At 43.3% G+C, this 12903-nt stretch overlaps 1 protein-coding gene across 1 annotated transcript in view; it reads right to left on the reverse strand.

The window, feature by feature from the left end:
• Positions 1-12903, reverse strand: part of LOC124037343 (collagen alpha-1(XIX) chain-like) — a 194327-nt gene that overhangs the window by 54115 nt on the left and 127309 nt on the right. The window contains exons 25-26 of the mRNA XM_046352055.1: positions 12548-12592; positions 231-281 (exon numbers count right to left, since the gene is read on the reverse strand). Of these exons, the coding sequence (XP_046208011.1) occupies positions 231-281; positions 12548-12592 (96 nt within the window). The remainder of the gene's footprint in view (positions 1-230; positions 282-12547; positions 12593-12903) is intronic.

A 12903-nucleotide genomic window follows, 5' to 3' on the forward strand; every position in this document is an offset into this window, starting at 1 on the left:
TGATGACATGGTATCTGATTACAGGATATCTGATGACATGGTATCTGATGATATGGTATCTACAGTAGCCTACGGTATATAGGGGAATGTGGTAACCTTTACTTTGAGGGTCACCCTACCGAGGCTCAACAAACAAGACTATAAGTAACATGTCAACTGTTGACTAGCACTGTGATGCTAGTTGCATCGTCGGCAACACCTGATGAGGATGAGTACAGTGAAGTTCTTACCTGCAGTTTGTACAGACTGCTCATCCCATTGCCCTCCACATAGGGGACACCCTGCAAACACACACATCTCAGTCAGAGCCAGCTTTCTCCTCCGTTAACACACTTCTAGCCTTACACACTCCAAAAGGTCTTGTGTGTGTGTGTGTGTGTGTGTGTGTGTGTGTGTGTGTGTGTGTGTGTGTGTGTGTGTGTGTGTGTGTGTGTGTGTGTGTGTGTGTGTGTGTGTGTGTGTGTGTGTGTGTGTGTGTGTGTGTGTGTGTGTGTGTGTGTCTGCCTGAGTGTTTTCTGTGACTCTAGTCTAACAGTCAGTCCTGTAGGCCTGGACCAGGCAGACAGTATTACTTTGTTCATAAGCCCTTAAATGCAACATGGTTGAGATGAATATCTGGGGCTGCCTGGTGATCACTACATGGAGTGATCAATATCTGGGACTGCCTGGTGGTCACTACATGGAGTGATCAATATCTGGGACTGCCTGGTGGTCACTACATGGAGTGATCAATATCTGGGGCTGCCTGGTGGTCACTACATGGAGTGATCAATATCTGGGGCTGCCTGGTGATCACTACATGGAGAGATCAATATCTGGGGCTGCCTGGTGGTCACTACATGGAGTGATCAATATCTGGGGCTGTCTGGTGGTCACTACATGCAGTGATCAATATCTGGGGCTGCCTGGTGGTCACTACATGCAGTGATCAATATCTGGGGCTGCCTGGTGATCACTACATGGAGTGATCAATATCTGGGGCTGCCTGGTGGTCACTACATGGAGTGATCAATATCCGGGGCTGCCTGGTGGTCACTACATGGAGTGATCAATATCTGGGGCTGTCTGGTGGTCACTACATGGAGTGATCAATATCTGGGGCTGCCTGGTGATCACTACATGGAGAGATCAATATCTGGGGCTGCCTGGTGGTCACTACATGGAGTGATCAATATCTGGGGCTGTCTGGTGGTCACTACATGCAGTGATCAATATCTGGGGCTGCCTGGTGGTCACTACATGCAGTGATCAATATCTGGGGCTGCCTGGTGATCACTACATGGAGTGATCAATATCTGGGACTGCCTGGTGGTCACTACATGGAGTGATCAATATCTGGGGCTGCCTGGTGGTCACTACATGGAGTGATCAATATCTGGGGCTGCCTGGTGGTCACTACATGGAGTGATCAATATCTGGGGCTGTCTGGTGGTCACTACATGGAGTGATCAATATCTGGGGCTGCCTGGTGATCACTACATGGAGTGATCAATATCTGGGGCTGCCTGGTGGTCACTACATGGAGTGATCAATATCTGGGGCTGCCTGGTGGTCACTACATGCAGTGATCAATATCTGGGGCTGCCTGGTGATCACTACATGCAGTGATCAATATCTGGGGCTGCCTGGTGATCATTACATGGAGAGATCAATATCTGGGGCTGCCTGGTGATCATTACATGGAGTGATCAATATATGGGGCTGCCTGGTGATCACTACATGGAGATATCAATATCTGAGGCTGCCTGGTGATCACTACATGGGAGATATCAATATCTGGGGCTGCCTGGTGATCACTACATGGGAGATATCAATATCTGGGGCTGCCTGGTGATCACTACATGGGAGATATCAATATCTGGGGCTGCCTGGTGATCACTACATGGGAGATATCAATATCTGGGGCTGCCTGGTGATCACTACATGGAGATATCAATATCTGGGGCTGCCTGGTGGTCACTACATGGAGTGATCAGTGATCAATGTCTGTGGCTGTCTGGTGGTCACTACATGCAGTGATCAATATCTGGGGCTGCCTGGTGGTCACTACATGCAGTGATCAATATCTGGGGCTGCCTGGTGGTCACTACATGCAGTGATCAATATATGGGGCTGCCTGGTGATCACTACATGCAGTGATCAATATCTGGGGTTGCCTGGTGATCACTACATGGAGTGATCAATATCTGGGGCTGCCTGGTGATCATTACATGGAGAGATCAATATCTGGGGCTGGGGGCTGCCTGGTGATCATTACATGGAGATATCAATCTGGGGCTGCCTGGTGATCATGGGAGATATCAATATCTGGGGCTGCCTGGTGATCACTACATGGAGATATCAATATCTGAGGCTGCCTGGTGATCACTACATGGGAGATATCAATATCTGGGGCTGCCTGGTGATCACTACATGGGAGATATCAATATCTGGGGCTGCCTGGTGATCACTGGGAGATATCAATATCTGGGGCTGCCTGGTGATCACTACATGGGAGATATCAATATCTGGGGCTGCCTGGTGATCACTACATGGAGATATCAATATCTGGGGCTGCCTGGTGGTCACTACATGGAGTGATCAGTGATCAATGTCTGTGGCTGTCTGGTGGTCACTACATGGAGTGATCAATGATCAATCATCTGGGGATCAATATCTGGGGCTGCCTGGTGGTCACTACATGGAGTGATCAATATCTGGGGCTGCCTGGTGGTCACTACATGGAGTGATCAATATCTGGGGCTGCCTGGTGGTCACTACATGGAGTGATCAATATCTGGGGCTCACTACATGGAGTGATCAATATCTGGGGCTGCCTGGGGATCACTACATGGAGATATCAATATCTGGGGCTGCCTGGTGATCACTACATGGAGATGATCAATCTGCCTGGTGGTCACTACATGGAGTGATCAATATCTGGGGCTGCCTGGTGGTCACTACATGGAGTGATCAATATCTGGGGCTGCCTGGTGGTCACTACATGGAGTGATCAATATCTGGGGCTGCCTGGTGGTCACTACATGGAGTGATCAATATCTGGGGCTGTCTGGTGGTCACTACATGGAGTGATCAATGCCTGGGGCTGCCTGGTGATCACTACATGGAGTGATCAATATCTGGGGCTGCCTGGTGGTCACTACATGGAGTGATCAATATCTGGGGCTGTCTGGTGGTCACTACATGCAGTGATCAATATCTGGGGCTGCCTGGTCACTACATGGTGATCAATATCTGGGGCTGATCACTACATGGGGATCAATATCTGGGACTGCCTGGTGGTCACTACATGGAGTGATCAATATCTGGGGCTGCCTGGTGGTCACTACATGGAGTGATCAATATCTGGGGCTGCCTGGTGGTCACTACATGGAGTGATCAATATCTGGGGCTGTCTGGTGGTCACTACATGGAGTGATCAATATCTGGGGCTGCCTGGTGATCACTACATGGAGTGATCAATATCTGGGGCTGCCTGGTGGTCACTACATGGAGTGATCAATATCTGGGGCTGTCTGGTGGTCACTACATGCAGTGATCAATATCTGGGGCTGCCTGGTGGTCACTACATGCAGTGATCAATATCTGGGGCTGCCTGGTGGTCACTACATGGTGATCAATATCTGGGGCTGCCTGGTGATCACTACATGCAGTGATCAATATCTGGGACTGTCTGGTGGTCACTACATGGAGTGATCAATATCTGGGGTTGCCTGGTGGTCACTACATGCAGTGATCAATATCTGGGGCTGCCTGGTGGTCACTACATGCAGTGATCAATATATGGGGCTGCCTGGTGATCACTACATGCAGTGATCAATATCTGGGGTTGCCTGGTGATCACTACATGGAGTGATCAATATCTGGGGCTGCCTGGTGATCATTACTTGGAGAGATCAATATCTGGGGCTGCCTGGTGATCATTACATGGAGTGATCAATATATGGGGCTGCCTGGTGATCACTACATGGAGATATCAATATCTGAGGCTGCCTGGTGATCACTACATGGGAGATATCAATATCTGGGGCTGCCTGGTGATCACTACATGGGAGATATCAATATCTGGGGCTGCCTGGTGATCACTACATGGGAGATATCAATATCTGGGGCTGCCTGGTGATCACTACATGGGAGATATCAATATCTGGGGCTGCCTGGTGATCACTACATGGAGATATCAATATCTGGGGCTGCCTGGTGGTCACTACATGGAGTGATCAGTGATCAATGTCTGTGGCTGTCTGGTGGTCACTACATGCAGTGATCAATATCTGGGGCTGCCTGGTGGTCACTACATGGAGAGATCAATATCTGGGGCTGCCTGGTGATCATTACATGGAGTGATCAAAATATGGGGCTGCCTGGTGATCACTACATGGAGATATCAATATCTGAGGCTGCCTGGTGATCACTACATGGGAGATATCAATATATGGGGCTGCCTGGTGATCACTACATGGGAGATATCAATATCTGGGGCTGCCTGGTGATCACTACATGGGAGATATCAATATCTGGGGCTGCCTGGTGATCACTACATGGGAGATATCAATATCTGGGGCTGCCTGGTGATCACTACATGGGAGAGATCAATATCTGGGGCTGCCTGGTGATCATTACTTGGAGAGATCAATATCTGGGGCTGCCTGGTGATCATTACATGGAGTGATCAATATATGGGGCTGCCTGGTGATCACTACATGGAGATATCAATATCTGAGACTGCCTGGTGATCACTACATGGGAGATATCAATATCTGGGGCTGCCTGGTGATCACTACATGGAGATATCAATATCTGGGGCTGCCTGGTGGTCACTACATGGAGTGATCAGTGATCAATGTCTGTGGCTGTCTGGTGGTCACTACATGCAGTGATCAATATCTGGGGCTGCCTGGTGGTCACTACATGGAGAGATCAATATCTGGGGCTGCCTGGTGATCATTACATGGAGTGATCAATATATGGGGCTGCCTGGTGATCACTACATGGAGATATCAATATCTGAGGCTGCCTGGTGATCACTACATGGGAGATATCAATATATGGGGCTGCCTGGTGATCACTACATGGGAGATATCAATATCTGGGGCTGCCTGGTGATCACTACATGGGAGATATCAATATCTGGGGCTGCCTGGTGATCACTACATGGGAGATATCAATATCTGGGGCTGCCTGGTGATCACTACATGGGAGATATCAATATCTGGGGCTGCCTGGTGATCACTACATGGGAGAGATCAATATCTGGGGCTGCCTGGTGGTCACTACATGGAGTGATCAATGTCTGGGGCTGTCTGGTGGTCACTACATGCAGTGATCAATATCTGGGGCTGCCTGGTGATCACTACATGCAGTGATCAATATCTGGGGCTGTCTGGTGGTCACTACATGGAGTGATCAATATCTGGGGTTGCCTGGTGGTCACTACATGCAGTGATCAATATCTGGGGCTGCCTGGTGGTCACTACATGCAGTGATCAATATCTGGGCCTGCCTGGTGATCACTACATGCAGTGATCAATATCTGGGGTTGCCTGTTGATCACTACATGGGAGATATCAATATCTGGGGCTGCCTGGTGATCACTACATGGGAGATATCAATATCTGGGGCTGCCTGGTGATCACTACATGGGAGATATCAATATCTGGGGCTGCCTGGTGATCACTACATGGGAGATATCAATATCTGGGGCTGCCTGGTGATCACTACATGGACATATCAATATCTGGGGCTGCCTGGTGGTCACTACATGGAGTGATCAATGTCTGGGGCTGTCTGGTGATCACTACATGGGAGATATCAATATCTGGGGCTGCCTGGTGATCACTACATGGGAGATATCAATATCTGGGGCTGCCTGGTGATCACTAAACAAAAGAGGAGAGCAGTAACACTTGTTTAACCCTCCGGCCTCTGTAGATTCAAACACTAATGTGAGTACCAAAGCAACTACAACATCCTGATGGCTTGAGGAGTAGCCTGGATATACCAGAGATAGTCTGGATAGTCCTGCCTGACTAGTGTTTATGGGGCCAGGGCGGGGGGGGGGGTGTAGCCCCCGGTCTCCTCTCCACTACTCAATGTATGTGCTGTCTGTCATCAGTGTGTAATCTGAGGCAAAGCTAAACGGCTGCAAGACAGCGCTAAACTAACCACAGCATCAGAGTATCTACAGGAGAACAGGTTTTAAGTTTGAAGGAAACCTGTGGCCCTAAGCTTTTGCTAGATTTGTGCAATTTAAAGAATTTACAGTACTGAAGTTCATTCATTAACCCTCTCCTCCAACACAGTAAGTGGGTTGTGTTAAGGAGGCACAAAGGAAGAAACCCCTACATAACAGAGTGAAACAGGAAGTACTCGCTTTGTACGTGTCCAATAAGAAACACTCCTTTTGGTTTTGCTCCAGTGTCCCCAGAAGTAACATGAACATGGTGACTCAATAACATTTCTACCTGCCCTCCAGGACACCTACAGCACCCAATGTCACAGGCCAAAAAGATCATCAAGGACATCAACCACCTGAGCCACGGCCTGTTGACCACGCTATCATCCAGAAGGCGAGGTCAGTACAGGTGCATCAAAGCTGGGAAATACTACTGCACTGTTAAATACTACTGCACTGTTAGATACTACTGCACTGTTAGATACTACTGCACTGTTAGATACTACTGCACTGTTAGATACTACTACACTGTTAGATAGTACTGCACTGTTAGATACTACTGCACTGTTAGATAGTACTACACTGTTAGATACTACTACACTGTTAGATACTACTACACTGTTAGATACTACTGTTAGATACTACTGCACTGTTAGATACTACTACACTGTTAGATACTACTACACTGTTAGATACTACTGTTAGATACTACTGCACTGTTAGATAGTACTGCACTGTTAGATACTACTACACTGTTAGATACTACTGCACTGTTAGATACTACTACACTGTTAGATACTACTGCACTGTTAGATACTACTGCACTGTTAGATATTACTACACTGTTAGATACTACTGCACTGTTAGATACTACTGCACTGTTAGATACTACTGCACTGTTAGATACTACTACACTGTTAGATACTACTACACTGTTAGATACTACTGCACTGTTAGATACTACTGCACTGTTAGATATTACTACACTGTTAGATACTACTGCACTGTTAGATACTACTGCACTGTTAGATACTACTACACTGTTAGATACTACTGCACTGTTAGATACTACTGTTAGATACTACTGTTAGATACTACTGCACTGTTAGATACTACTGCACTGTTAGATACTACTGTTAGATACTACTGCACTGTTAGATACTACTGCACTGTTAGATACTACTGCACTGTTAGATACTACTGCACTGTTAGATACTACTACACTGTTAGATACTACTACACTGTTAGATACTACTGCACTGTTAGATACTACTGCACTGTTAGATACTACTACACTGTTAGATACTACTGTTAGATACTACTGCACTGTTAGATAGTACTGCACTGTTAGATACTACTGCACTGTTAGATACTACTACACTGTTAGATACTACTGTTAGATACTACTACACTGTTAGATACTACTGCACTGTTAGATACTACTACACTGTTAGATACTACTGTTAGATACTACTACACTGTTAGATAGTACTGCACTGTTAGATACTACTACACTGTTAGATACTACTGCACTGTTAGATACTACTGCACTGTTAGATACTACTGCACTGTTAGATAGTACTGCACTGTTAGATACTACTACACTGTTAGATACTACTACACTGTTAGATACTACTGTTAGATACTACTGCACTGTTAGATAGTACTGCACTGTTAGACACTACTGCACTGTTAGATAGTACTGCACTGTTAGATACTACTGCACTGTTAGATACTACTGCACTGTTAGATACTACTACACTGTTTGATACTACTGTTAGATACTACTGCACTGTTAGATACTACTGCACTTAGATACTACTGCACTGTTAGATACTACTGTTAGATACTACTGCACTGTTAGATACTACTGCACTGTTAGATACTACTACACTGTTAGATACTACTGTTAGATACTACTGCACTGTTAGATACTACTGCACTGTTAGATACTACTGCACTGTTAGATACTACTGTTAGATACTACTGCACTGTTAGATACTACTGCACTGTTAGATACTACCTCACTGTTAGATACTACTGCACTGTTAGATACTACTGTTAGATACTACTACACTGTTTGATACTACTGTTAGATACTACTGCACTGTTAGACACTACTGCACTGTTAGATACTACTGCACTGTTAGATACTACTGTTAGATACTACTGCACTGTTAGATACTACTGCACTGTTAGATACTACTATTAGATACTACTGCACTGTTAGATACTACTGCACTGTTAGATACTACTGCACTGTTAGATACTACTATTAGATACTACTGTTGTTAGATACTACTGCACTGTTAGATACTACTGCACTGTTAGATACTACTGTTAGATACTACTGCACTGTTAGATACTACTGTTAGATACTACTGCACTGTTAGATACTACTGCACTGTTAGATACTACTGTTAGATACTACTGCACTGTTAGATACTACTGTTAGATACTACTACACTGTTAGATACTACTGTTAGATACTACTGCACTGTTAGATACTACTGTACTGTTAGATACTACTGTTAGATACTACTGCACTGTTAGATACTACTGTTAGATACTACTGCACTGTTAGATACTACTGCACTGTTAGATACTACTGCACTGTTAGATACTACTGTTAGATACTACTGCACTGTTAGATACTACTGCACTGTTAGATACTACTGCACTGTTAGATACTACTGTTAGATACTACTGCACTGTTAGATACTACTGTTAGATACTACTGCACTGTTAGATACTACTGCACTGTTAGATACTACTACACTGTTAGATACTACTGTTAGATACTACTGCACTGTTAGATACTACTGTTAGATACTACTGCACTGTTAGATACTACTGCACTGTTAGATACTACTGCACTGTTAGATACTACTGCACTGTTAGATACTACTGTACTGTTAGATACTACTGCACTGTTAGATACTACTGCACTGTTATACACTACTGCACTGTTAGATACTACTACACTGTTAGATACTACTGCACTGTTAGATACTACTGCACTGTTAGATACTACTGCACTGTAATATACTACTGCACTGTTTGATACTACCTCACTGTTAGATAGTACTGCACTGTTATATACTACTGCACTGTTAGATAGTACTGCACTGTTAGATACTACTGCACTGTTAGATAGTACTGTTAGATACTACTGCACTGTTAGATACTACTGCACTGTTTGATACTACCTCACTGTTAGATAGTACTGCACTGTTATATACTACTGCACTGTTAGATAGTACTGCACTGTTAGATACTACTACACTGTTAGATACTACTACACTGTTAGATACTACTACACTGTTAGATACTACTACACTGTTAGATACTACCTCACTGTTAGATACTACTACACTGTTAGATACTACCTCACTGTTAGATACTACTACACTGTTAGATACTACCTCACTGTTAGATACTACTACACTGTTAGATACTACCTCACTGTTAGATACTACTGCACTGTTAGATACTACTACACTGTTAGATACTACTGCACTGTTAGATACTACTGCACTGTTAGACACTACTGCACTGTTAGACACTACTGCACTGTTAGATACTACTGCACTGTTAGACACTACTGCACTGTTAGATACTACTGCACTGTTAGATACTACTGCACTGTTAGATACTACTGCACTGTTAGATACTACTGTTAGATACTACTGCACTGTTAGATAGTACTGCACTGTTAGATACTACTGTTAGATACTACTGCACTGTTAGATACTACTGCACTGTTAGATACTACTGTTAGATACTACTGCACTGTTAGATACTACTGTTAGATACTACTGCACTGTTAGATAGTACTGCACTGTTTGATACTACTGTTAGATACGACTGCACTGTTAGATACTACTGCACTGTTAGATACTACTGCACTGTTAGATACTACTGTTAGATACTACTACACTGTTAGATACTACTGTTAGATACTACTGCACTGTTAGATACTACTGCACTGTTAGATACTACTGTTAGATACTACTGCACTGTTAGATACTACTGCACTGTTAGATACTACTGTTAGATACTACTGCACTGTTAGATACTACTGCACTGTTAGATACTACTGTTAGATACTACTGTTAGATACTACTGCACTGTTAGATACTACTGCACTGTTAGATACTACTGCACTGTTAGATACTACTGTACTGTTAGATACTACTGCACTGTTAGATACTACTGCACTGTTAGATACTACTGTACTGTTAGATACTACTGCACTGTTAGATACTACTGCACTGTTAGATACTACTGCACTGTTAGATACTACTGTTAGATACTACTGCACTGTTATACACTACTGCACTGTTAGATACTACTGCACTGTTAGATACTACTGTACTGTTAGATACTACTGTTAGATACTACTGCTAGATACTACTGCACTGTTATACACTACTGTACTGTTAGATACTACTGTTAGATACTACTGCACTGTTATACACTACTGCACTGTTAGATACTACTACACTGTTAGATACTACTGCACTGTTAGATACTACTACACTGTTAGATACTACTACACTGTTAGATACTACTGTTAGATACTACTGTTAGATACTACTTCACTGTTAGATACTACTGCACTGTTAGATACTACTACACTGTTATACACTACTGCACTGTTAGATACTACTGCACTGTTAGATAGTACTACACTGTTATACACTACTACACTGTTAGATACTACTGCACTGTTAGATACTACTACACTGTTAGATACTACTGCACTGTTAGATACTACTGCACTGTTAGATACTACTGCACTGTTAGATACTACTACACTGTTATACACTACTACACTGTTAGATACTACTGTACTGTTAGATACTACTACACTGTTAGATACTACTGCACTGTTAGATACTACTGCACTGTTAGATACTACTGCACTGTTAGATACTACTACACTGTTAGATACTACTGTTAGATACTACTGTTAGATACTACTGTTAGATACTACTGTTAGATACTACTACACTGTTAGATACTACTGTTAGACACTACTGCACTGTTAGATACTACTGCACTGTTAGATACTACTGCACTGTTAGATACTACTGCACTGTTAGATACTACTGCACTGTTAGATACTACTGCACTGTTAGACACTACTGCACTGTTAGATACTACTGCACTGTTAGATACTACTATTAGATACTACTGCACTGTTAGATACTACTGCACTGTTAGATACTACTGCACTGTTAGATACTACTGCACTGTTAGATACTACTACACTGTTAGATACTACTGCACTGTTAGATACTACTATTAGATACTACTGCACTGTTAGATACTACTGCACTGTTAGATACTACTGTTAGATACTACTGTTAGATACTACTGTTAGACACTACTGCACTGTTAGATACTACTGTTAGATACTACTGTTAGATACTACTGTTAGACACTACTGCACTGTTAGATACTACTGTTAGATACTACTGCACTGTTAGATACTACTGCACTGTTAGATACTACTGTTAGATACTACTGTTAGATACTACTGTTAGACACTACTGCACTGTTAGATACTACTGCACTGTTAGATACTACTGCACTGTTAGATACTACTGCACTGTTAGATACTACTACACTGTTAGATACTACTACACTGTTAGATACTACTGCACTGTTAGATACTACTGCACTGTTAGATACTACTACACTGTTAGATACTACTGCACTGTTAGATACTACTACACTGTTAGATACTACTGCACTGTTAGATACTACTGCACTGTTAGATACTACTGTTAGATACTACTGCACTGTTAGATACTACTGCACTGTTAGATACTACTACACTGTTAGATACTACTGTTAGATACTACTGTTAGATACTACTGTTAGATACTACTGCACTGTTAGATACTACTACACTGTTAGATACTACTGCACTGTTAGATAGTACTGCACTGTTAGATACTACTGCACTGTTAGACACTACTGCACTGTTGAGCTAGGAACACAAGCATTTCTCTACACCCACAATAACATCTGCTAAATATGTGTACGTGACCAATAGAATTGTACTTGTTTTGATTTCCAGGAAGGAAGAAAGAACAGGAAAAACATTTTCTCAAGTAGACGGAAGAAAACTTGTTGTCCTTCAAAGGATTAGGTCAATCTCACTGTCCTTTTAAATGATGTGTTGTGTGACCAGACATTCAAAAGGACACTAGTAATTGGCTAAGGTACCTTGAACTGGTGTCATCATTCATAGGCATGAAAATTGTTGACACATCTCACCAATGATTCAACAACACGCACACACACAGTCTGTATACACACACACAGAGAGAGATCTCAGTGATGCTCTGAATAACTTACTGGGGGGCCTGGTAGTCCTGGCCTTCCAGGGGAGCCTTCACTTCCCTGTAGGACACACACACACACACACACACACACACACACACACACACACACACACACACACACACACACACACACACACACACACACACACACACACACACACACACACACACACACACACACACACACACACACACACACACACACACACACACACACACACACACACACACACACACACAACAAACCATGAGAGGGATAATGCTTTCCAGTCTGTCACTGGGGAACACGTTTCTCCAGTTAAGATCCCAATAATCTGAGAATACCTCTTTACCCATATTTACCCACACATTAGACACAGTGACAATCCT

Source organism: Oncorhynchus gorbuscha, linkage group LG06, assembly GCF_021184085.1.
Source record: "Oncorhynchus gorbuscha isolate QuinsamMale2020 ecotype Even-year linkage group LG06, OgorEven_v1.0, whole genome shotgun sequence".
Classification (NCBI taxonomy): domain Eukaryota; kingdom Metazoa; phylum Chordata; class Actinopteri; order Salmoniformes; family Salmonidae; genus Oncorhynchus; species Oncorhynchus gorbuscha.